This window comes from Micropterus salmoides, unplaced genomic scaffold (genome assembly GCF_014851395.1).
Source record: "Micropterus salmoides isolate LMB-PRFRI ecotype aquatic unplaced genomic scaffold, ASM1485139v1 Ms_hic_scaffold_6, whole genome shotgun sequence".
NCBI lineage: Eukaryota > Metazoa > Chordata > Actinopteri > Centrarchiformes > Centrarchidae > Micropterus > Micropterus salmoides.
Window position 1 is genome coordinate 8,645,084 of NW_024044348.1, and position 27,535 is coordinate 8,672,618.

General features: G+C 38.5%; 1 protein-coding gene across 3 annotated transcripts; it reads right to left on the bottom strand.

Moving 5' to 3' along the window:
- Positions 1–2,709: 2,709 nt before the first annotated feature.
- On the bottom strand, positions 2,710–22,788 carry lingo1b (leucine rich repeat and Ig domain containing 1b). Of its 3 annotated transcripts, none has more exons than XM_038701855.1 (3): positions 21,745–22,787; positions 20,572–20,851; positions 2,710–6,229 (listed from the first exon to the last, which is right to left on the bottom strand). In XM_038701855.1, the coding sequence occupies exons 2-3, from the start codon at positions 20,581–20,583 to the stop codon at positions 4,370–4,372; spliced, it is 1,872 nt and encodes a 623-aa protein (XP_038557783.1). In that variant the 5' UTR covers positions 20,584–20,851; positions 21,745–22,787; the 3' UTR covers positions 2,710–4,369. The 3 variants fall into 3 exon arrangements, with proteins under 3 accessions (XP_038557783.1, XP_038557782.1, XP_038557784.1); XM_038701854.1 differs by lacking the exon at positions 21,745–22,787 and adding an exon at positions 21,458–21,663; XM_038701856.1 differs by lacking the exon at positions 20,572–20,851 and having other exon boundaries at positions 21,745–22,788.
- Between the last annotated feature and the right edge of the window lie 4,747 nt (positions 22,789–27,535).

The following is a 27,535-nucleotide window of genomic DNA, read 5'->3' on the forward strand; positions in this document are numbered from 1 at the left end:
GGAGAGGGATCCAGCCAATCATTGCATTTGGTCCGAATGGAACGATCCGATTTTAATACTCTTTTTCTGAGCATTTAATATGTATTGGTGTATTTGACAGTTTCAACAAATATGACAAAAAGTGTTTTAGAAACAACTTGCCTACCTTGCTTTTAAACAATGGCATTATTTAATCAAACATGTATAGCCTAGATGCAGCAGACTGTTTTTTTTTTTTTAAGAAAACAGGCTTTAAAAAATATAAACCTACCATCATTTGCTGTTTATCCTCAACAAGCTGTGGTGAAGCTCCAGCTTGTGCGTAATTCTGCTGCCAATAAGTGACTCATTATTGATGAAGAATAAACACAATTAATTCATCCATGTCAGCCTCTTTTTCTATGATTCTTTACTCAGCGATGTCTGGCTGCCTACTGTTTGTTTCTTTATAAGCTACAGTGCAGCTGTAGTTCTATAAAGTGTGGCCTGCAAGTTACTCTTCCTTGAGATTGAGGTATAAACACAATTCTATCCTTACACTCTTTCAAACCAGCTAATGTACTAGGGAGCATCCTGCTATGTTTCCAGTGTCCAATAATGGAGTGTGCTAGTGGAATAAAATTTTCATCAATCACAGTAGACGCCCAATTATGGTGTCAGCCCACCACAACTAAAGAAAATAGGCGGCTTTAAACCAGTGTTCAACAATCGCACAGAAACAAGTACATCATTGAGGTAGAAGTGAGGGATTTTTCTCTATGACAACAGCAAGCCGCAGCAACAAAACTATTTTATGTATGGATGCTTTTTGCCTTCTTGAAACCCATTTTCCTTTTGTCTTCATGCTTTCTTGCTTTTATGAGTGTTAGTTATTGCTACCTTTTTATTGCTTCATCCATCCAAGCATATAACCCAGACGCAACAGGTCCTAACTAGTTCTCTGTCATGTTCAAAGGCTTATCCTCAGAAATATGAGGCAAGTTAACTAGCTATATGGATACAAAAAGATCTGTGGTTGCTTTTTCATCTCAAAACATTTGCTGGAAAGCATGGATAATTAACTAATAAAATATTTGAAAAGACATATGAACCTGCATAAACTCTTTGAATTTGTCATGCCATGCCACATGATGTCATGTTTATTTTATGTAATAATGACTAAAATATTTTTGCTAATCTGTCCACAATCAAACAAATTTTTCTTTGGTGTCCTTGTGAAAACATGTGATCTTTATGCCTTGAGGCTTTTAGTGTAATGTTGCGTTCCCAGTGTCAGTGACGGCTGTTTCTGTTTTAAGCATCTGTTGTCACTACGACTGACCATTTAGAAGCACTCATGACTGCTAACATGGCTTTAGAATTACCACAGCTAACACACTTACTGTACATAGTAGCCTATACAGTAATTTTTTGTGTTCACTTCCGGTCCCATGCTAAACTCAATAATCTTAATTTGCCATTGTGGTTTACAGTGCACAAATACATAGATCCCTGCAAATTTGGACCATGCCTGTTAAACACCCCCCCCCTACATATACGTATAATGTCAATATATTCCTTATAGTTACCATATTCATTATAATTTCATATATAGCTTACCAAATGTATAGGACTAATATTAATACCCTGGGTTGTTTTCATTAATTAAATCCTTGTGCAAGAAAACAATCTAAATTGGTTATTTATTAATGTACTAACTTGTAAACTTGGCGGGTGTCGATGACTTCCCGTCACTGTTACAGCTAATGTTCTACATACTACTGGCTTTACCGGAGGGGAGCTTAGTAAACATTTAAAATTTACAAGGCAGATTTCAAAAATTTTTTTTTAGAAATGTTAAAAATGGGAAAATATTTAAACGGGAGGATACAGGCAGAGATGCTCACAAGTCTTTGAGCAAGAGTCCAAGTCAAGTCTCAAGTCACTCGTGGTTATAATGAATGTTGTATCACCTGCTGTGTTCAATCCAGGCTGCTTATAACACTGCACAGCTATATGGAATTCTGCAACTGTAATCTGTTTTTCACTTACAGAGCACAACTATGTAATGTGCAATGCAATTAATGACAGCTTAAACTACTGTAAGTCAACACACCCTGCAGACTCTCAAACCCAGTGTAACGTTTACTAAATAAAACTGTAATATTACATGATCAACATAAACCTGTAGCCTGTTACGCCAAAGTTTATGATGAATAACACAGCAGCTGCCGGTGTTTGTTGTCCTCCCTGTGTGGCTGCGCGCAGCTGATACTACGTGTTACATAGGCAGGTTATAGGTAATGGAGGGAGGGGAATAACATCAAGCTCATCAGACGTTTCCTAAAAATAAACATTGTTCACGACTTCCGCATCTCAAGTTTCAAGTCGAGTCTGAAGTCACTGTGTGTGCGACTTAAGTCGGACTTGAGTCACAGTCTCAAACTCAAGTCCCCATCTCTGGATACGGGCAGATAACCGTAAAAAAATGGGGAAAAAACGGGAGGACATGGACATGTGTATGCTAGGAAGTAGGATTTTCTGATTACACTGGCAAGTACAGATATTATCTGCAGTGAGATGAGTATTTGAGGGGTATTCTACAAGTGTGCTTCACTGTGTGCCTCCTAAGTAAACAAATAAGCTCTGAACATTGTGTTACTTGCAGCACAGGATATCCCCTCTCTTAGACATGAAACATGTGTCTTCTCATTTATTTTTATACTAGATTAGCATAAAATAAGCACCCCGTAGTATAAAATGTTATTTATTTTAATTTGCCCATCCCTTTTAAACAAGTATTTTAAGAGTTAATGAACACATTATCTTCAGAGCAGACTTTGACTGTAAAATTAATTAGACAACATAAAATCCTTATGAGGCATAAAACTCCATTTTACACATAAACGTTGGGTATTGCTAAGCTGAAATCTGGAAAATTGGTTACTTAAGGCAACAAAAGAATAATGTCACCCTTTTTGAGATGCACCGGTGACAATATAACCTCAGGACTTGGACAGAGTACTTGCACTTATTAAACTGCCAAATGGGTAAACACACTTCATGATAAATTGTTAATTTGATTATCTTCAAGGGTCTTTTTTACACACTGAAAAACAGCAAAACTCTTGTGGTTCAGTTAATTCAAAAACTGAATATTTAATCTGCTCTTTAGATTGTAATATGTTCAAAAACCACAACCATTACAAGCATTACTATTGTGCCATAATAGGATAATGTACAAGGAAAGAATAAAATACAGAAAAAATATGTATAGCCGAACATCTCTATACATTTAATGACTTCCTTTGTAGGCAGAAAGAAGTTGGACTGGCTTATTTTTCTCATTCAGCGTGTTAACATTCCCACTTCTAAATCAACTGATGCTAGATTAAGGAAATACTCCAGTTATTATAACTGATTAATTAAAACTGACGCCCAGTTGACAATAATACTTGTATGTCAACAGAGATAAAGGCTACTGTTTGAAATTTTGGACAAGTGTGCAGAGAAAACATCAAAACACAATTGAATGATTCTGGAAAGTTGTTAAAGGCCATTGGTCACAGACATGTGACGGGTGGTGAAGTATACTTTACCTTTGTCTCTAACCCACCAACTGATTCTTAATTCTTAAATTTCAGTCAATCCAAAAGTGTTTTTTTTTTTTTTTTTAACATGACAATTTCTGGTAGTTTTACAACTCTCAAAACACAACTTCTTGAATATTATTTCCTTTTTCTTAATTATTAATTTAGTCTTGTAATATGGCAATTGTTCTCAAAAATATATTTATCTTTGTAAATATGTATAATTGTACAACTTCTTTCTTGAATGTAGGCTACACCTTTTTTCTCTCAAAACATAACATGGATCTCTCTATTGTTTTCTATTTATCTAAACATGTACACTCATATTATACTTAACTGCTTATGATGGGACAAAACTTGGGTTCTAATAGTGGGTTATTGTGCTTTGTACCCTATCCATCTTTCTGTTATTTTGCGCTGATAGAAGAATTAGGCTATACCTGTATACCTGTCTACATCCTTCCAGACAGTAGCCCACCTATCATGTAAACTCGATTTACTGGGCAAATTAGTCTACTGTGATCCATGTGCTTTATTCAAACCATTACCTTAATTTAGTTACACACAGTAATCCAATTGTTTTAATGCATGTTAACATACTGATTGAGAATTGCCAATACACATTTACAGAAATTTAAATATTTTAAATTCAAAATTTGCTTTTTAAGATTCAGTCCCTGAAGTAAAAAAAAATGTTTAGGGTATAGTGTCAAGATGCGTTTGCTGCTGTGCAATTCCTATCGCTCATAAACATATTTGAAGCGAGGATAAAATGCATCCCGACTTCAGTTTGTAAGCTTACATGGCCTCCTGTTTGAAGTTCACATGATTTTCATATTGAATTGTATGGGTGCCTCAGTTGGACTGGCCTCTTCTGTTTCCTCTTTACGTGGAACATATTCAACCTCTATACTTGACTTAGTATTGTCTTTCCCTCTACTCCAGAGGAATAATATTACAAGACAGAAGAGGACAACTCCGAGGAAAGAGATAAATCCCATGGTGGTTGCTATGATAAGTGTCTTTACATCAAACGGAAATGGAACTGTTGCCCGGGTTACATTAGCACCTTCATCGCTGGGCTGGTTGGAAATGAATGCAAATGTCTTGTTTGGCTGGTGGGGCCAATTGGGAGAGTAGCTATGGACAAAAAGGTGAGCAACTTTGGTGTCATTGCCAGCTGCATTGCTTGCAATGCACAAGTAGGTGCCGTTATCCTGGATTTGGGAGTAACGTACCTCTAATGTGCCCTCATTGGACACAGAAAGTCTTGACCCCACAGTTTTGGTAGTGATGTATTCCTTCTTAGGGGTTAGCCACATTATCACAGGGACTGGATCACCCTCAGCTTGGCAAGCAAAATGAACTGTAGTTCCTTCATCTACATGGCTCTCTTGAACCTTATAATCCACGATCCTTGATTTCTGACAAATAAAATAGTCAGAGGGGAGGATGTCTGGGAAGTCCTTGAACTCTTTTCCTTGCACGACCTCAGGTGACGCACACATGGGCTGTTGTCTGTTAAAGTTGAGCCTCCACCGCCGGCGGAAGACCCAGAGCAAACGACAGTCGCAGGCCAAAGGGTTGTCATACAAAGCCAGGGTCTCCAGGTTTCCTACTGAGTGGAACACCGACTCCTCCAGGGTGCTCAAGCTATTGCTGGATATATTGAGTACACGGAGATGGTTGAGTCCTCGGAAAGAGTAGGGCTCAATGGCAGCTAATCTCCCACCAGCCAAATGAAAAGCTTGGAGCTTCTGTAGATTGAACAGTTGGTTCCCTTCCACAGTTAAAATGGGATTGAAAGACAGATTTAAAAACCGAAGATATCTTAGGTGACTGATGGCTTGGTAGGGGATGGCAGTAAGGTTACAGTTTGTGATGGACAAGGATGTGAGGTTCAGTCCAAACAAGCATTTTTGAGTCATGGTGTCCAGGGCAGGCATATGAGAAATCTCCAGCACTCTGAGCCGATACAGCCTCTTAAAGGAGTAATCCCTTATGACAGTGACGTTGAGATAGCGTAATCGAAGTGACAGCAGGTTATGCAGATGGCTAAGGGCATCAGTGGGCACTGAGGCCAGGTTGCATCCCTCAATGTTGAGGCTTTCAAGGTTGCTGAGGCCATGAAATGATCGGGGTGAGATGAATACCAGGTCATTGTCGCCAACCTCCAGAGCCCTCAGGTTGTACAGCTCCTGGAACATATAGTCGAGCAGAATGACAATTTTGTTCTCACTTATATCCAGCTGTGTGAGGTTGGTCAAGCCTGTGAACACCCCCAGCTGGATGAGCTTCAGCTGGTTGTTGCGCAAGCCCAGAGTTCGAAGGTTCATAAGGTTGCTGAAAGCCCCAGGCTCAATGGATGAAATTGTGTTTTCGTTAAGTTGCAGCTCCTCCAGTTGAGGGTAATTAATGAACTCCTCAGGCCCCAGAGTTTTCAGACGGTTCTTGCTGAGGTCTAACAACCTTGTTTCAGTGGGAATACCCTCAGGAAGAGCTGCCAGTCTCCGTCGATGGCACACAACTGAACGCTCCTGAGCGTTGCAGTCACATCGGGAGGGACAACCGGTGGTGGAGCCAGAAAGGACAGTGCCCAGCATCAGGATCAGGATGGGCTGCCAGCATGCCACCAAGTAGCTGTGCCCCCCTGCCTCAGCAGACACCATCCTACTGCTTACCTGTGGAGACATGGAAAAACTGGGGTTGGTAGAGTGAAAGGGTGATACAGAAATGGCTGACAGTTTTGAACAATGCTGAATCATACTCATAATGGATGGAAATATCCAGCAAAGAGTTATGGAAATGATGTCTGTAATTAATTTCTACGTCAAGAAAATGCACCAAATCAGAATTCCATTCAGTCCGTTATTGCATTTTGATTTTTATGAATGTTATGCCAATAATATAATATGCCAATAATTCCAGCTGAACACAAAAAATGAAACAGATACAGTACAGTAATAAGTACTTTTTAGACTATATTAAAGTATGAAAAAGTGTTTCTTAAAATACTGTACCACAACAGCTCAATGAACCATTGTTATTTAATTCACAAGGTCAAATTATGACCATAGAATTAGGAAAGAATTTTGGCTCTTTTTTTCAACATCACCTACAGTATGAGCTCAATACATCATAAAACCTTTCATAACTTTTGCAAAGCCAGTGGAAATCAGAATTTTCACAAAGATATAAGCCATCTTCCTTGCATAAAATTGGATTGTGGGGACTTTCCTCACAAGTAATGAAATCAGCCAATCAATAAAAGGGCTTGGTCACAATATAACCACGCTACTGTGCTTCTGACTGTGCTGAAAACAATTACTGCCAATATCAGTGACACATTCTTTCTGCTCATAAAAACTGTTTTAATTAGCAGCCAAAAATGCCATGGTACCTCTTTAAATGGCTCCCTCAAATATTTGCAAACTTGACACATCCTATGCCACTGCTGAGCTGTTGACCTTGCGGTGATATAAAACAGAGATTGCTGCCAAGCAGCGATAACTGGAGAGAGGGTAATTGTCAGAGAACTTTAAACCCCTATTTGATTTTGACTCTGGGGAACTTGCTAACTTGCTAAAACCTTCAAGCACTACTTCTCACATCAATCATGTGATTTAAGTCACAGCTATATCAGTGGGACACACTCTTAAAAGAGCCTCATGCAAAGTAAGAGAAATGACACTGACACTTTTTATTGTGAAGACAGGCCTCATCAGTGTTTTTGTTTACATAATGACGACTTGGACTGAGCAAAAAAGCATGTAAGTTTATTATTTATACATTAGTGCATCTATATCGCTTTACAATTGGGAAATTAAATTCCAAATTATAATAAACTTTTTAAACAATAAACAGTGATGTAAAGAAATGTATCATTTGAATTTCAAAAAGGAAATCCCATTATGAGACGTGTATCCAGTCTCTGTCCAAATATTCATCATGTTGTCATGATACGTGGGGGCTGAACAGACTCTGCATATTCTTGTGTTTTTGAAAGAGCGCTTCATATTTTCAGTGTAGTGGTTTTTAGAACCTCTTTTGCTGTTTACCACTACGTTGTTGTAGCTTTAAAAAAAATATTAAATGTGATAGTGAAGATTAGAATGATTCTGCTTTTATTGCACCAACACAAATTACACATCCCTCTAAGTGAATTAATGCCATGGGACTGAGGCAGCTTGGATTGCAGTCTGAGTAGTTACAATGATACAGTAATTACAGCTTCCATTTTCACTTCCTCCACATCTGTTAATTTGTGCTGGCTGCATATGTCAGACACATTGGGTATCAATCTAGTGTGTATGGGCATGGTAAAAAGCAGGTTGTCAGAATGAAAGCTTAAGTGTCAATCGGTAGCTCCTTTGTGACCTCCCACTTGTGTCCCTAATTACGTGAATTTACAAATGGATATGGCGTGTAGGCTTTTCCAATGGGATGTTGAAATATTTTTTAAAACAGACTGCAATTCAGTCTATTTAAAGACAAATATCTCATACATATAAGCACAAGTTTAACTTTGATCTATTGTGACAGATGCTAAATCTTCGAGTGAAATTGAATATTACTAAGATAGTCAATGCAGAAAATGGGTGACGTGTTTATCTGCTTCACACAGAGTGTGATTTTATCTTGTCATTCAGGAATATGAATGAGGCTCACTGATGTCATTGCTAATCAAAAAAAAGTAAATGCAATGGTGACCAGAGTACCATGCATGATTTATGAGAATGGTAAGGACAGGGGTACTATCTGTGTACTCTGGCCTTACAGCCCAGATCTTCTTACTGTATCACTGACCTTGAGCGGTATTTCTGAATAAAAAAAAAACAGGTTGGCAAATGGCCGCTCAATTGCAATCTTACACAATTTCTAGTCTTTACATATTTAGAGTGGGGTTTAAAGTATTCTCTTCTTCGAAGAGAAAAAATTAAATGTCTTTGTCCCCACCCTGATTCTTTCCATTTCGTCTTTTGATGGTATTGTGCAGGCGAAGAATACGAGTGGACAAGCCTTTTCTCTTCTGCCCTTCTATGACTGCTTGCATTTTCTCTGCGGACTTCTCACCCTGTCATAGTCTTCTCTGAAAAGCATGTGTCAGCTCACCATTAGTCTCTCGTTGCCTTGAATCTCTGCATCTGCTCTGTTATGGTGTGGTTTGATACAGGGCAGACCAAAGAGAGGTGTGCACTGCTAATGGGTCACTGAATGTCTGCAAGCAGTATGCAGACAAATTAGCTATATGCATCGGTGCATACATGCCCTTCGGTTGTTTTTAGTTATTGTTAAGTACCTTTGTTGTGCAGCATAATGTTGGAAGGACAATTGGGACATTTACATTTTAAAGGGGAATTAGGCCCTTTTTTAAAATTATAAAATAATGTAAACATCCTAGTCAATGAAAAATGACTTAAACTCTAACTCTAAAGTAACCACATCGAAGTTCATTGCAAACCAATTTATTATTTGTCAGTTCCTTATAAACTGTACACTATCTATCATGTCCCCTGTTGGTTAGTTTCAGCTTGTGACCGCTGTCATGATTCATCAAGGCAGCTTGAGTTCTCAGTGTATTTCCCTTGATATATTAAATAATTTAGCTTTTTTTCTTTGATAGATGCACATGCAGTTTGAGCACAGATGATTTGTCTATTTTTGTTGTTCATAGTTGACAAATGTTGCCTATAAGTTTTTCTCAACTAGGGCTGAACAATTTCGAAATAAAATCTAATTACGAACATTCTGACTAATATTGCAATTTCAATATGATTTGCGTTGCAAGAGCGAATGCTCCTTTTTATATCATAATTCTCATTTTCATTGAAAAACATTAATTATTATTATGGTGTGATTTTTGCTGGATCTGTATAATCAAAGATGTTTTTTTAAGTCTCTAGAATATGATGTGTAGGCCAGGACATCTCTGCAGCACGACACTATTTAAGTTAAAATGCTATTTTAACACAAATATCACCTTTAACAAAAATTTTAAATTGTAGTACGTCATATTGCAATTTCAATAAAACTTTGATTAATTGTTCAGACCTTGGGTCATCCATATATAGTGAGTGGTGAGTGTTCAATGGCAGTTTGTAAATTATTGTATTTACTAGACTACTCGTTGATTAATTTTTCTTCATTATAGTTGTGAACAGTGACCTCGTTAGCACCCCTCTTATACATAGGTTTTTGTTAAGTGGCAAACATATCTCAAACTGCTTTGCTTTATTCTGCAGCTGTTTAGAAAGAGGTGAGATTGTGTGTTCGACTGACAAATTTAAAGCAGCAATTTAAAAGTCAAAAAGCAAACAAACAAGAAGACCTTGTGGGCTGCATGGAAGTGACAGTGTTTGTGGGGGATTACAGTGGAACTTGTCTTATCTAGAGAGCAAATATCTCGAAACTATGTTATACTGACCTACACATTATGTATGTATATATGTATGTATCTGTGTTTTTTGGCTTGTAGCCTCATCTTGATTGCCATGGAAATATTTATATGGAAGTCAAATCTTTGCATTTACAGATCTACACAGGTTCACATACAAACAGTACTGATATGTACAATGACCTGCAATAACAATTTTATTACAATAAATACTTGCTGGGTGAACATAGACATTTAAGAACTGTATTGCACCAAGGTTTGCCAGCTAATCTACATCCTCCAGAAGAAGGAGCAGTCAGATATGAGAAATCCCATGAAAACAAATCCTCCATGAAAGCTTAAGATAAAGGTAACAATCCCTGCAAACCTAAACAGAAACTGCATGGCCTGATGATCCACCATGCCAGGACCAGATGCTTAGAGAAGGACAAAATGGTTCAGCACATGGGAACTACCCCTGTTGCAGAAACACACCTGCATGGGGTCAGCAAACTCCCTATCTTTTTTATTTCTTTTTGACAGCAGTATCCCCTAGCTTGCAGGACTCTCACTCAGAAAGGCATATACTTTTTGCCTCAGATGTTACCCCACAGAAGACCTACACCCATACTGATTTTGGAAGGAGAAAGTGTCAAGAGAGTCCATATAATAATAATACTCACTGTGGAAGACAAGCAAATGCACAAAATCTTATTTCTTATGGAATGGATCATGGAAAAAAAGGGCGTGGCCGAGAGATCCAAAGGGGACTGAATTACTCTAAAACCTACTCAAAACACCTCATCCCCCATAATCCAGCATAAGTGTTCAGACTCCCAACAACCAAAAGCCTAAAAGATTTACCATTAGTTAGTGCATGTTTTTCGCTGAAACTAGTCTTCTGCAGAGCTGTAGTCTCTATTCATTCAACTTACACTGTAAATTTCCTTCTAAACTGAGGCTTTTTGAAGACCTTTTTCTCTCTCGCCTGTCATTCACCGGTCACCGCAGAGTTTTGTGTGCATGCCATGCTGCCGACAAATTTATTGCTCCTCACGGGTCTATTTCAAGTAACCAGCTGTTTAAAAATGATAGAAATATTCTTTCTGTGGTTTATTAACGGTGATAAAATTATCCGAAAGTCATGAAAGCTGCGGACAACTCTGCACAACACCAGTGAAGTTGGGGCTCCATCTCTTCAGCAAGTGTTCCTCTTTTGAGACTGTACACATACATGCTACACCTACACGGGCACTGACGACCCAGGGTTAGTTAATTTGGATTTATTTACGCACTTGAAAAACATTTATTAAAGGTTTTATTCTTGTTACATGTTTATTTACAGCATTAAACGTTGAAACCTATATTGTAATAGGCTGTATATTAACTTATTGGGAGAAAAGTGGTAGTTCTATGTAAAATCAGATGTTGAGCACCCCCATATCGCCAAAATGGCATGATCCTTGTTTAACTGCGAAGCTTCAACTGTGAGATTGACAATCGAATCAGGCTCCGCCCATCGAAGCAGCGAATCTTCGACTATTCGGGATCAGCCCTAATGTCGATTTGACATAAAATTGTCAAACGTGTACAAGAATTAGACAAAACTTTACTATTGGTTTTGGAGAATGTCAAGGTGAACTGCAGCACATTTCTGTACATTTATTAAAATGAATGGATATGCAGTTTTAACAAAAAATTCTAGCCTCAAGCCTGAGGGTGCTTCTGCAACAAATCCAGGCCCATACTGAAACTTTGCATTCATGCTGGATTGTTTTCAGTTTGACAGGTGACGCTGTTGATGAATGGTATCAAAGATGCCAGGGAACATGGAAAAGTCTATTGTAGAAACCTGTTCTTTACCTAAACATCTCCAACTACTGTGGTTAATGGAAATTAAAGTTACAGTCTCCATTAGGCTTTTCATGTCCCGTCATGTTAGGGCAGACTGTGTACGCACCTCTACAGGGACAGCACTATGTTCAAAGGCACCCCAAGGGTGCTAGCCAATAGAAAATCAGTAAGAATTGCATCGTTCTCGCATGCTCATTCTCTATACCACTGATCTGGAAATAACCAGCTTCAAGATCAGAAGGCCCCTCTGATCTCCTGTGTTTTCAGTTGACAAGACTGACCAAATCATCTTTGATCCTCCATCTTCAGTAGTGCATCTAAAACAGGACCCTAATTTATGTGAGACACTCACCTTTATTATGACCTGACAAGCTTCAGTTTATCATTTGCTGCCACAACATTTCTTCAGATAGCTCAAGTTCCCAGGTCAGCTGACACCAGGATCTTCCATATTATACAAATACAGTAGGCCATTTTCACAGAATACATATTGATATCTCACAGTACAAAAAGCACCAGGGTAAATAATAATGATGGGCTATATTCCATTTAGCTGCTTCGGATTCAGATCCTAGTATTGTGCATCCATCATTCATGTCTGCCGTGAAAAAGGCAGCAGTACATAAAAGAACTGATGTGGATCACCGCAAAAACAAGGATAAACAAGCAATAAAAGACACCAAGTAACACAGTGGTAGTCACTAAAACACTGCTGGAGCCAATCCCAGCTGACATCGGACGAAAGGCGGGGTACACCCTGGACAGGTCGCCAGTCCATCGCAGAGCTACACATAGACAAACAACCACTCACACTCACACCCAAGGACAATTTTAGAGACACCAATTAACCTAGCCAGCATGTCTTTGGATGGTGTGAGGAAGCCGGAGCAATGCTAGATTTGTTTCCCAACAAAATCTCCCAGCCAGACACAGATGTACTCATAACAACAAAACTGAAACATATCACGCAACTCTTCTCCAGTACATAATGCTTTATTAACCTCACCTAATGTTTGCAGTTATCTTGCCTTTATCACAGTGGTGCGATGTTTTAAGTTTTGAAGGACTTACATTTAAGCTCTGGTCTGCACCCTGCTGTGTATGTGCATTGTTAAAGTTTAGGCATTGTCAGTATGCCACAACATACTGACCTTATTCCTCCTTAGTCTATTCCTTATGGTTTCTGTCTGTGAGATCAACATCGTATGTTAGCATCTCAGAATAACTTCAGCACTATGAAAACAGAAATTAGAAAATTATTTTAAAAAACTCACCCTCTGCACTTTGAGCTGACTCCTATGTGTCAGGCCCTAAAAAGGACTCCTGCTGAAACATGTGGGTGTCAGCTAGGCTTGAATAAAAGCTTTTTGCTACACTCAGATTTCTGAGTGCCTTGCATTTATCTGTCTTTATTGTATGTGAGTGCAATAGTAAGCATTAGCAAGGTATAATTCTCTTTCTAGTAGGTTATTTCTTATTTCCAATTATTGAGTGTCATACACTCTCAATATTAACATGTGATACTAAATTGCACATCCTGAATATGCAGTTGCACTTATACATCTTAGATTTTAAACCTATTTTTGTAAATAGATGTTCAAATATTTAAATTTTGTACATTATATGTGATTTTGTGTAAATATGTCTGGTCCAAGTTTTTGTAATGTGTGTCAATTTTGCTGCTACAACATCGCAATTTCCCCTCAGGGATCAATAAAGTTCTCTCTCTCTCTCCCCAATTTAACCGTACGTCATTCTAAACCCTTTAGTGTTTACTCACTACTTGAATTTGCTCCCTTTCCCTTCAGTCCCCCCCCACACACACACTCACTTGGTCTCTTGCAATAAACACACAGGCTTGCCTTGCCTCTTCCTGTTTCTCTCTCCATGTATGCGTCTGCTCTGCTGACACTATCAGCAGTACGTTTTATGTGGTAAATACTGTAGAGCTTCATCAGAAAGTTCCAATTGTATTCAGATATGTCTAGTTACAATGATGTTTAGATTCCAATGCTTCGTCATATTGGAATCTCTCACTATCCAAGAGTTGTACTCTGATCTGTGGAGCCAGTTGGTTCTTGTAAACATTCTTGATGGCTCAACCTTGTAAGATTCCCAGAGAACACTGATATCTGCTAGCCTGACATCTGAGCTACTGTCTCTAGCTCAGTCTATTGTTGTCTTCTTGACGAGTACAGCTTCTAGAATTAGATTAAATCTGAAATATTGACTAAAGATAAGGATTATTTGGTTTGGATTTGGTGATTAAAATGCATCTGATCAAATGTAAATGTTGTTTCTTGAGTGATGTGGACAGGTTTGATATCAAGTGTCCAATAAATGTTTTTTTTATTGATTTAATTGATTTGAATCATGAACAAATAGGCACTTAATTGGAAATTTTACTCATGCTTATTTGTTGAAAAAAGATTTTATCATAATTATTTTGAATGTTCTACCTCAGATATGTTAAGTGATCCACTCTTTTTGTTTGGGTTAAGAAAATTTTGTACATTTTAAAGTTAAATGCATTCATTTTGGTGTAAAATTAAGAGGCTATCTTCGAAGAACTGTACTCTTGTAAACAATGTTGTGCTCTAGTAAACGTATTTAATCAAACACATTTTATAGCTATAAATGGTGATGAAATAGCACCAAAAGTCAAATTTATTTAATGTTTTTCCAGCAACCCTAAATAAAAGAACAGAAAATAGAATAAGTAATTTAGTAAGTAATAACATTTTATTATTGTTTTTTTTACTTTTAATGGACACATATAATATATTTTATACTTTCTGTGAAAGTTCTTGTTTTGAAAACGGGATGTTGTCACATGTGTATCATTGCGCTAAATTCATGAAGTCCGACCCAATTTGATACATAACGTTGTATGTGGTTCTCGTATCGGGTAACATGAAGACTTCATTGCCTCCCTTCAGGTAGGACTCTGATACTGCAACACTTGTCTTTATAAAGACAGAAAATAACAGATTAAAGTCGCTAACCTGCCTGTCAGCTCGGATGCCAAAGTGTGTAAAAATATTTTCGGTTCATTTTGGCAGCGCAAATTACACTGTGGCGGGCCGCCATGGTCTCGTTAATTAATGAGAAAAACTGTTTGTGTAAAGCTGCATTCTGCAATTTTGAGCAATAGATCCTGACAGTAGACTTAAAAACAAAGCCACAGCCCAAGAGCCTTCAAGTACTATGGCGTTCTTTTGACTAATGTGAGCCAAAAGAACATGGCCTAAGGTTGACCCGTGGTTACTTACTCATTCAATATACACATGGATTATGCATTTAAATTCTTCTGGACTATTTGGCCGGCTGCATGAGAAATGATCTGGTAATCATTTTGATTTTAGTCCTTGTTTGGTCTTTCAACTCCTGAATAAATATCTCTATCTCCTTGGGTTCCTAGATGTTTGGACTGTCTTTACCAGGCACTCGACTCTCCAGAAGATCCTGGCTTCTACTCTACTATTTCACACTGGGCAGGTAGTGTACAATCAGTGTGTGGGAGCTTTTGAGCTGCCCACGGTTTTATATGGGTGGTCAGTGAGAGCCACAGGGACTCAACCAGACGGGCTGGTGAACCAAAACAATTAATTGGAAGAAGCTAAAAGCTTGCATTGAGCGGTAAACTGAGCTTTTCATTCTCTGAGATAAGCAGTACCAACAGCTCTTTGAAAGTGTAATTTGATTTAGCGTTAATACAGAAAATTATTTTAATTTGCCATCCAAAGAAACATTTTCCTAATGTTTTTATATTGCTTTAGATAAGTGGCATGCAGCCTGTCTTTTACAATATTTTTTCAAACTGATCATTCCCTTTTGGCCTAACAACATCTTATTTGTTATTATATCAAGATATAATATTATATTTGCATCGTGTTGGACTTTTACTGGCTCAGAATCAACAAGATCAGTCAGATCACAAGGGACATTAAAACAGCTTATCGTCCTTATCAACATTAAAATATTGGAAAAACCGGGTCTAGAATCAACCTTGTAGTATATTTAACATGCTATACAGTATTACCATGCAGATCTGTTTCTTAGTTCTTTGACAGTCTAACAGTTGTCTAACAGTAATACTACAAAAGAGGCTCCTTTCTTCATTAATACCCATTCCTCTTGAAAGTCATGTAGGATTAGCTGGAAATTACACAAACTTTTACCCCCGATGCTCTCCATCAGGGAATATAGGATGTTTTGGACTGGAGTTCATGCTTTTTGAATTTTAGAAAGCACAATGGGATATTTTAAGAGAGTTTCACAACAAATCACTCATACAATAATCACTGGCTACAGTAGAGTATGGAGTGCCTCAGTTTCTTTGAAGGAATGCATCAGCCTTGGTGTTGAGAGAAAAATATGGCTCCAAGATTCCAGAGGCTTAATTGCTTACTGCCCCAGTCCTCTCAGTTTCGGGAGAACAGAAATACAGAGCAATAATTCATCATGTCCTTTCTTTCAAGTGAAAGAAACCAGACCACTGGTGTCACTTATATTATAAATACCAGCCAAGCTAAAGGATGGGATGAACAGACAGATAGATGAATGAGAAGAGACAGTCTTTGCAAGATTTCCACCGTGATCAATTTCAGTGTATATTATTGGAGGCTCAGCTATGCTAGGGCTTGAATCCAGTCAGGAGCATGAACATGAGGCAACCTCTGTCCTTTATCCTACTAGCCCCTGACAGTCTTTTTTATTTTGCATAAAGCTGTTATTAAATTTAAATGAGGAAGGCTGCTGCAGAACAGCAGGACTGTGACCTTCTGACTACATTTGTAGAACGCATTTTTGAGTATCCTGTGACAGATCTGTCTCTGTCACCTCGCCATCCAGCAGACACTGTATAAACACGAGGTCTGGCAGTCTTCACCACAACCCCTTTCACAATTTCCTTTTCAGGGTGGCTGATGTTACCCATTATGTAGCAGCATCTCAATTCCAGATAGATCTTGTTTCAGAAAATGCTGTAATAGTAACACAATGTATGTTTTCTTTCCAGTTTATACAATGCATCTTTCTGGGGCATCACAAATGAACTGTACAGGATTGCCCTGATTTCAGCTGTAAATAAAATGGGCTATAATTAGAACCCAAATTCAAACAAAATTAACCATAAGAGACTCTACAAAGTCTTCAAATGGAGGTGACATTAATAATTCATTATTACTCAGACAGAGCATATATAGTAAACTTTGGAACAAATAAGGTGGCTTTCATTTCAATTTACTCCCGTTCACTATTATGTAGACTGCTACATAACAGAATATCAAGCATATGACAGCGTGGAACAAACTACTGTGAAAAATTAAACAGCAGCATTGCTTTGATTGTTTCTAGCAGTTTGGTTTTATTTTTTAATGGAATGGACTGAAGTATTGCTCCAAAGTTTGTATTGTATTTATGTGCATTGTTTAAATAATTTTACTAGTATTACTAATTGTATGACTACTACTGGAAAAATGATTATAAAAATTGTCAGTTGTTATATTATAATTCTATTCAAATATATCAGCTCACAAAGACAATGCTTTGAGCTTTTCCCCTGCTCTCTTTGAGTCAGTATTTATAGATAATTATACTATATTACCATGGACTGTAACACACACACACACACACCTTCATCACAGTGTGGGGGTTGTGTACAGGTACCAAAACAATAGGTCCTGATTTCCAGTGTCGCTTGAACGAAGAGCATCTCAAAGTATGTTTGCCATTTTACCCATTAGGCTACTATCAGTCTCATGTACGCAGCTGTCAAGTACTGTCAAATTATGTGCAAAACACTAGGATGAGGTAATATATACTGGATATACAGTATATTGAATTTATAATATATATAATTGCCTCACTAAGTAAACACACAGGTTATTAGTAGCTCAATAGGTTCTCACTAACTGCACAGATCATCTAATCAGAAAATTTATAAATGCTTAAAATTGTGGGTAGAATGCAAAATGATGTCACACTATGCTGTATTGCGGAAAACGTTAAGGCTGCTAAAATAAATATTTTTATAATAAACAAATTACGCTTGTAGTGATGAACCCCCGGATAATCATCACTTGACTCTGCAGCTCCCCTGTATGTGTTTTAGCGTCTTTTAGCTCACTAGTTTCACAACCTGCCAATTCAATGTGTTGGTTCCGCCTCACCACTGCAGACAGCTGTGGAAAAAGAGCTTCTATAGGCTACCTGCCCAGCACCACATGGCAGATAGACATAGTTGGTGAGTAGCTGGTGAACATTAAAAGTAATTTAACAGCTAAAGAGCCAGATATTCACACCACAACAGAGCTAAAAATAGTGACTAGTGAATTCATATTTACTGGTGGGATAAAAATATGATCATAGATCCCCACAAGCTACTTTAATTGCAACTTGGTGTGTTGCCTCCAGTTGAAAAAAACATAAATTTGCATCTTATATAATCATATCAATTTTAATTCATTGTAATGCAGAGTAATGTAATGTGTGATAATGTGATTTGTATATTCTCCAGCCTTGATTTACAGCTATAATTTGTGCATAAATGGTGCATAATTTGTATAATTAGAAACTTGTGCTGATCTTGCATTCACACTCACACACTAGGATACTTACAGATATGCAATGGGGACAAATCGATACTCGCTAGGGCTGCACGATTAATCTAATCGCTATCGTGATGTCATCAAGTGCGATTACATAACCGCAAAAAGTGATTTAATAAAACCAAAAAAGTGTATGTGACGCTCTCTTCTTTGTGCGCGCTGCAGTCTCTCATTATCTCTGCCCACACCGGGCTCTCGCATGTGCCCATAAAAACAGATAAGTCTACGTGCAATGAGACAAATTTTTTATGAGCAGTGTGCGAGTATCTTTTAAGAGAACAACCTACCGTAACCCCCCGCCCTGCCACTAATCGTTCAAAACATAGTTGGACTCGTCACCGGAGCAACGGGAGAAATGCCGGTGCTCCGGTTGCTCTGTGACAGACAGAGAGACGTCGTCTACAGCTAAAGCAGTAAGACAGAAGAAAACTAGCAGAAGATAAGGAAGGTTTGGGTTTGGCTCATGGCCCATTTATCATATAGCTGTATCTGTGCCTTTTGTTGTTCAACATGTTCAACCTTTCATATAGCCGACGTGCTTTACGGGTACATCACTTTTCGTCAACCGACCAATCACAGCCTGGATAGGACAGGACATTAAAAAAGTTTGACGCGCTATAGCAAATCATTAAATGTTGAACAATATGATTATTGACATATTAGTACTTAGCATAAACAAATTAGAGACCGATGTTGAGCATTTTGCTTGCACAAGGATTTAATGAACAAAAACAACCCACAGAAATTAACTAGTGGTAAAAAAGGATACTATTATATGAAATTCTATTGAATGTAGTATTTAATATATTATTGTTATACTAACAATAAACCATTAACTAAAAATTATACTTTTTATTTAATACACTCATGTACAGTTCCCCCTTCAGGTTGTTGGTAGAGACTCTGCATTAGACAGATGTACATTGAGCCTGTGCCAGTATGCCAGTGTGCCCATATTTGCTGCTTCTAGCCGCCTCCTCCGTAGCAACTTGCTCCCCTTGTTCTGTTTCACTTGTTATTGTTATAAATATTGTTTAACTTTGTTCAAGATGAGAAATACACATTTCAGAAAATGTCAGTATTTCATGCATTCCTTGATAATTAATCAAGTAGATTCATAGTACCATTTGTTCCATTATAATCAAATCGCAATATTGTCCACAATCATCGCAATATAACTTTTTCTTCACATTGTGCGGCACTAATAATCAATAACTACCAAAAAAAAAAGGATTCCAGTCAGCTGATTACAGGGGTCCAATTAAGAGCTTTTTCTATCTCATAACGCATTGACGTGAAAAGCAGACTCTTCACTCAGAGACTGTCAAAGGTCTGTGGCTTGCCGAGGTTGTTACCGCACTGTTAAAACAGAGATCATAACTGTGTTCCTGCTGGAGCGTTGCAGCCATCATTATGAAGATGCAAATCTAACGGGCAATAGAAATTAAGCTATAAGAGATTGTTTATTTGGCCTGCATAAATTATTATACAAAGTCGCCCATGATCCTCCACACCCACCCTCCCCATCATCTAGAGGCTCTATCTAACCTGTGGCAAATCAGACACCTGCACAGGCTCCCTCATCGCCACTGGAATCAGCCAAAAGCAAAAGGCTGCTGAGAATGAATAAGTGTGAGTCGAGATGAGTTTACAGGCATTTGAAGGAACATGAATGTTAATGAGGGCAGATTAGGAAGCAGCAACAACCACCCTGGCAAAATACAAAACAGGCACTTTTGCTCAGCCTCACACCTTTTTAGCTGTGATACAAAAAAAGCAGGACATATTTGTGTGTGTTTGTATGCATCCATGCAAACGCACATACAATATAATGTTTTATATTTTAAACATACAGTAAATGTCCACAAATATTAAAGCTGCATACTGCACGTTCAGATGTTACATGCAAACATAATTTTTGTGTGTTACATACAAAGTAAAAACCCAGATTGCATAGCACACAGCAAAATGAAGCCCATCTGGATGACAAAGCACAAATAAGATCTGGAGCCCTCCTCAGCAAATTATTCTCCTTCTTTCAATCCTTTCCATTTCCCTATGATACACAGTTTTATTCTTGACATTAATTTGCTCTCTGGCGATCCCCTGGCCCCACCACTGCACCATAATAAATCTGATCCAATGCCTCAGTGCTCAAAGCCCACCATAGAGACAGAGTACTTACCAGGACTGTCATGCAGAGAATTCTAATTCAGGCAGCTCCATGTTGCCAAGGAAATTCAAAATGCCTCCGAAAGCATGGAGACAGGGATGCAGGATTCAAGACAGGCTACATTCAAATGGGACAGGGGGATATATGCAACGATGAGAATCCCTTGTCTGAGGGGCATTTGAGAAATGCCTCCGTCCTCTCCAGATGCGCTAAATCCGGCAGCACTGATAGGCTGACATGTAAACACACAGGCGGCACTGCTGGCTCACACGCGCTCACATACATGCTGCACCTAGCAGAGACAGAGAGGAAGAGGGAGGGGCAGCTGATGAGAGAGGTGGAAGGAGGAGCTGCAGTGCACTGGGAGAATTAGAGGCACAGATCACAGGCAGCGAGGGGAGTAGAAAGAAATAAACAGAAATGTTCTCTGATTTCAATGGCAGCATCTTCCTCTAGTTTTTGTTTACCGCAGTTTTCCTATGTATGGACAGATAGGAATGATCTGGTTAACTGGAATAAAGGCTGTCAGAGAGAATAAAAAAACAAAAGGGGTGTGTGTGTGTGTGTGTGTGTGTGTGTGTGTGCGCGCGCGGTGACAGAAGAAAGGAGGTTAGAGAGGGAGATGTATGAACGTGCAAATAAACCAGAGGGATGAATATGAGCAAAACAGTGAAGGGGGTTTATGAAGGGGAGGAGGGAGTGATGACACTACAGGGATATAGAGCAAGCAAAATTCAATTTCTGCAGTATGTAAACCTTTGCTAATAATCACACGCAACTTAAGACTGTGGTGGATGGGGATGGATAAGTCATTTTTCTGTTTTTAAAGATTTCTTGCCAGAGTTGAGGATTAATGCCTCCCATAGTGCAAATTGAAGTAATCATCAGACAAACTCACCTTGCTGTGAGGAGTGGGGGTTGGGGATGAGAAGCAGAGGCTTTACGATGCTAATGGGTGTATAGGGCTGGCACACACATGCTGGCAGTGCCAAGGAGGTTCCACAGTCAGGGAGTGTTTATGGGAGATTATGGGGCTGAGGATTTAGTGGAGTGGTGGTGGAAATGAAGGCTCCCGGCCACCGAGTAAAACGTGACAAATGTTGTAAGGCTTAGAAAAAGACATTTTAATTTTAATTACTTTAATTTTTTTCGTATATTTTTTTAAAACCAAGTTAGGGCATATACCTTCTACAAGAAAGTCCATTCTGCTTTCGTACTAAATCTGTTAGACAAACAGCAGTACACGGTGCTGAAGACAGCCAGTGTGGCACATCGCTGTGGTACAATAAAAAATACAGCAGGGAAAGAATTATTCAGGCAGTTGGAAAAGGGGAATCACTACACCAATACAACATAAAAGAAATTTATGGCTCATTTCACCCAACTAGAAGCTAATCTAAAAGAGATGAGTTATGCCCCATGTAAGAAATAAAACCAGATGAAAGGTGAGTGTTGAAGAAATTTGAATGGATGACGCCAAGGATAAGAACCACCCGACATGGAGCAGGATGAATTCATCTAATTTTTTATGCTTTGAATGGTTCTGTGCCCACTATGGCCACTTAGAAAAGATTGGACAGCTGATTCATGACATCTGCATTTACATTCAGTGGTGCTATGAATTTTCCTATTGCTGTGTTTGCAGATGAGCCTCAGAAACCATGTGACTCACAACCTATGATTTGTGAATGGATTTGTTAAACAGTTAAAACTAGGTATATGTTTGATTTGACTGTCTTTATTAAAATTCAGGCACTGTATTCCTTTAAGTAATATCTGCACATACGCAACAACTTTCTACTAAAATGCTTTTTTTTAGAATTGTTATGAGCCAGCCAACCATGGATCTAGTATGATGGCAGCCCAATTATTCTATTAATACCTTGTCATGGAAAGAAAGTTATTAATGCTTCTAAATACTCTTACATGTATGTTCATTTGTGTCTATATGTGTGTGTGTGTAGCGGGTGTGGTTAGGGGCGTGTGAAGGACGACGCGAGATGGCTTCTTTCAGAACACAATGCACATATTAATTGCCTTCCTCTGCTTGCCTCAGCAGTGCAAAACGAGACTGCAGACACCTTAATGTATTTAAAATACATTACATGAGGTATTTTGCTCAGAGTGCACATTTCTCATAGAGGGCCATTAACACTGTGCACAAAATATTAAGCATTGAATGCAACAAATACATGACAACAGTACATATGTTTCCTTAAGACAAAATAGCATAACAGTGACACCTGGTGGGCTGAATAAAAAGTGTGTGAGTGAGGAGACAGCGACAACGAAAATTACATTAATAAACAAAAGGAAAACACATATCTGTAGAACACAATGCCTTCTGGCTTCCTCTTACTGCACCTCTGCTTCTTAAACATACAAAAATACAGCGTTTACTCAAGGAAAGAGACGCTGAACTCTCCGACGAACTACATTGGCCACATTACACCGCCTGCCTGCCGTGGTAAAATGGCTGCTAGGAAGTTAAAATCAAAACATTGCTAAAACTTGTTTTAACGGTCGAACTAACACAAAACTGCTACGTAACATAACTGCATTGACATCAGACAATACGTGTTGAAAGTTATAACGTAAATGGTTCAATTTCCCAGGAAAACAATACATTAGCCCAGCAGCACCTTTCCACAGAACTTACCCTCAGCAATACAAAACAACACTGAGGGAAACTGAGCACTGTGGAAGCTTAGGAGGTACAGAAGAGATAGTGTGCAGCTAGGGTCATTTCCACAGGGAACATTAGCAAAAATAAAGATAAATAAAAATAACTCATTGAGATAAAATTCACAAAAATTCAATAAAATTATTAAAATGATGCTAATTTGAAAATAGGAATCATTCAAGTGCATTTTATACTCCATTACACACACACACACACACACACACACACACACATATATATATATATATATATTTTGGTCATTGGCTAAGCCCTGCACTCCTTAGTTACTGTTGCTACGTCAAGCTTTCCCTTCACAGCTGTACCACTCAAAATTCCTGTTGCCTGTCCTGATTTCTCCAAGTTCACTGTTAACATTTTATCTGAGTTGAGTTTCAACACTGGGATGGAAGAAAATGTTGGAAAATGTTGGGGTTATTCAGTCTTGCCCTGTTGCCTGTTGTTATTACTGACATTAACTGCTGACGTAGTTTGTAATTTTATAGCAGTCACTGCAAATAGGTCAATGTGACATAATCTACAAATATGCAGATAGCCAAAGCAGTAAGACTAACTACTATATAGCATAATGGCAAAAAAGTGTGGATTTAACACCAAACTGTGTTGAGTATGTGTTTTCAGACCCGCTATATCTGGTATTAAGTGTCTCTCAGAAAGCTGCTAAAGTGTGATGGGGTCTGTCACTACCAGAAAACTGCTTCAGCCTGATGAAGAACCAAGCTGCTAACAGAGCATGAGTGGTCAGCTGTAAAGACGCTTGCACTCAGCTCTACACGTGGAAGCCTAAAGGCCTTAGTCATTTTGACTCGTTCATGTCATGTTCAATCATGATAATGAGGAGGAGGTTGCCCATGAGTTAAACGCAGAGCTTCACAAAATATGGTTACAGTGAATGTGGCGCCTTGAAAATTAAAGGAGGTTCTATGTTCATAGCTCGTAATCTGATTTTATTTGTTGTGTGACAACAGAAAAATAGAACACAAATTAATATGCAAGATTCATCTATAAAAATAAAAAAAACACCCACTGCATGAGGCCTTTGTTTTTCTCTAATATCGACTGAAGGAGTGGTGTCTCAAACATCAAAGATGGTTTCTCGCGCTTAATGAGAGTGAGTTTGAGTTTGTCATGTTTAGTCCCCCAATATTATCATTCCTACCCAATTGTCCAAAATGCTGCTGCAAAAGTTCTTACTGGCATCAAAGGGAAACATAATTTCTCTTGTTGCAGACGCTCTCTTTACTTGCTTCCAGTACATCAAAAAAATTATTTTAAAATCCTGCTGTTTGTTTGTAAGGCACTCACCGGGACCTGTTTGTACTGTATATCTCATATATGTTAACCTGTCAAATCTTCTTGAGATCTTTAGGTATCTTAAAGCTGCTAGTTGCCTCTTATCCACCCATTCACACATTCAACATGTTCAATTTGGGGTTCAGTGCTGTGGTCAGGAAGAGCTGAGGATCCAACGGCCACAATACAAGACAAAGGTTCAAAGCAAACCGGGCATACTTAAGCAAACTACACACTGATTGACCATCTTTGTACTACTAAGGATATGAGCTCAGGCTATGATCTCAAACCCAAAAGAAGACGCATTTGTAGATCTGAGGTTGATTTGTGTTTTAGCATACAAATAAATGTTTAAGTGGCACTGGAAGTGTACTGTATACTTAGTGATTTCAAGCTTAGTGAATCATAAAGTCTAACTAATCAGTGCAAGTCCAGGAGAGATGTCTTGCGAAGACAATCACTCACATGGGCTGCAAATTAGGTGAACAGTGGTGGTATGAGCCAGAAAGAGGGGTGAAATAATCTTATACACCAGCCTAAAGGTAGGAAAAACACAATTTTAACTTGCTTATAAGTTCAATATATAGTTTCTTTTTCTCGGCTTGATTATCAGTGTCAAAGCACAGATAAAAATCACAAGGACAGCCCTCACAGGACTTTGTCAGTATTCGGGTAAAGCAAATGTTAAACAGCAGTAGACATGGTGCTCAATTATTCATTTTTGACAGATGGTGACTAAGAATGTGTGAAGAATGGCAACGAATCAGTTGAATAAAAAGACGATGGATGATTGGCAGCCAGACAATAAGCCAGGCTAATGTTTAATTTAATTAACTGTATCTCAAAAAAGTCACACAAAGCACTGATCATTTAAGTGTATATTGTATCACTGAAGAGTAACATATGGATGGACAGTATGGTTAAGATCAAAATGGTATTTATATTTTAATTAAATGTCCATAGTCTGTTGTTTTTGTAAAATCAGCAACACCTTTTCTAAGTGATAGTTTGTCCGCTTAGATGGATAAATGTATCCCCAGCAAACCTGCCAAATTTATAGTTGATGAGAGTTGTCACAGTGTTGCCACAAAGGCCGACGTAGTAAATCTTTCATTAGCTGACACCTTTGTTCAAGCAACACAGTGACTGATGACTGGCATGATATTATTTGGTAGAAATAAATTGTTGTGCAGAAATTACCAAAATATGAGTGTCCAGGATACCGAAATACACAAGTGATGCGAATTTTCACTTTTCTTTCTTTCTTTATTATCTTAATAAAACATTCTGGCTCACAAAGCCACATAGTGTATATTTGGAGAGCCACAGTTTAATTTGTCAAATGGCATTTACACTATATCTTAGAGTTAGTGCTACAATCCGTTAACCAAGTGTATAACTAAAAGGTAAAACCATAAGCAAAATCCCTTTGTAGCTTAATTTTTTAAAATGTATTTGTTGCTGTGAAAGGTCTGCTTACAAGAGTAATATTCATAAAACAGCCCTGTATTATCTATATGATCCAATGAGGAACAGAACTATAATTTATCTGGTCAAACAATGACAGACTGGGGTTGGACCATTTGTTGGTCTAAATTTATAAAAGAGCACCACCCAGTGGATTAAAGCAGTAATAACAATTTCTGTATTTTATCTGTATTTAAGCTTTTTTTTGCTAATTTCCTTCTGCATTTTGGGGTGTTAGTTTTTGTGAAACAGTTTATCTGCAGCTGCTTGCCATAGGCCTGAAGCCAAACAGAACCAAAATATGAGCCATTACATCTAAGACAAAACATGTTATTGTCTACATCTCATTACAGCTTAAACCCAATTCACAAATTTTATTTAGCAGCAGTGTTATCATTATTTATCATTTAAAACAATCATACCAGCTGCACAGCCAGACACAAAAACAAGTCCACGTTTCTGCTAATATTATCACATGCAGCTGAATTTTTTTCTGCAGGGACACGTGCAATTTTACTCAGTGAATAACCCCCAGAACAGCGAAAATAGACAGCTTCTTCTGGCATGATGATGACTGCACTAAGAAAAGCCTGTGTGCACTCTTCAGTAGATATGTCACGCTCAAGTAGCGCACACATCTGCTGAATTCCATTTTCTGCTGCAGTGAGGGAATATGAAGAAGAAAGAGAACACCTGTCCCTAAAATTATGGAGAATGCCAGTGACCACAGAACTGATTGTGCCCAAGTGCATAATTGCGTAAGCTATGAACCATGTCCACCATCCCTGCCTTGGCAGTCCTGCACCGTTTACTGTGAACTTGTTTACATGTGAGAATCTAAACTGATTTTGTGTATTTTCAATCATTTTACTCTCTAGTAAAATTATATTCACAATGTATTATGTTTTAGGCTCATTTAGCTTAGATTTATGCCATATTTAATATTTTTTATGCTACTTGCCTACCTCAGGCATGAGTGAAACCGCAAGTACAGCTACAAATACCTTGGGGTGCCGCAGGCTAACGGAAACCATGAGGAGGCAGCAAGGAAGTCCGCCACAGTCAAATACGTACAGAGAACAAGGCAGATCCTGAAAAGTCAGCTCAATAGGAAGAACAAGATCCGAGCCATCAACACATACACTCTGTCGGTCATCAGATACTCCACTGGTATAATAAACTGAGGAGATAGAGGCCACATCAAGACAAGAAAGCTCCTCACAATGCATGGAGGGTTTCACCCCAAATCCAGCACCCTGAGACTGTACACCAGTGCACAAGTGTAGCGAGGGGCTAGTGAGTGTCAAGACCACAGTCCAGGATGAGACAACAAAGATCCAAGAGTACATCAGGAAGATGGTGAATACCTCAGGCAGCAGAAACCTGAGGGTGAGGACAAGGAAGACAAAGAACCTTAATGGAGAGACAAGCCGCTGCACGGCATGTAGCACAGACAAATAGAAGAAGTGGCTGATATCAAGAAATCTGGAAAAGGACAGCACAGAAGGCGGCACA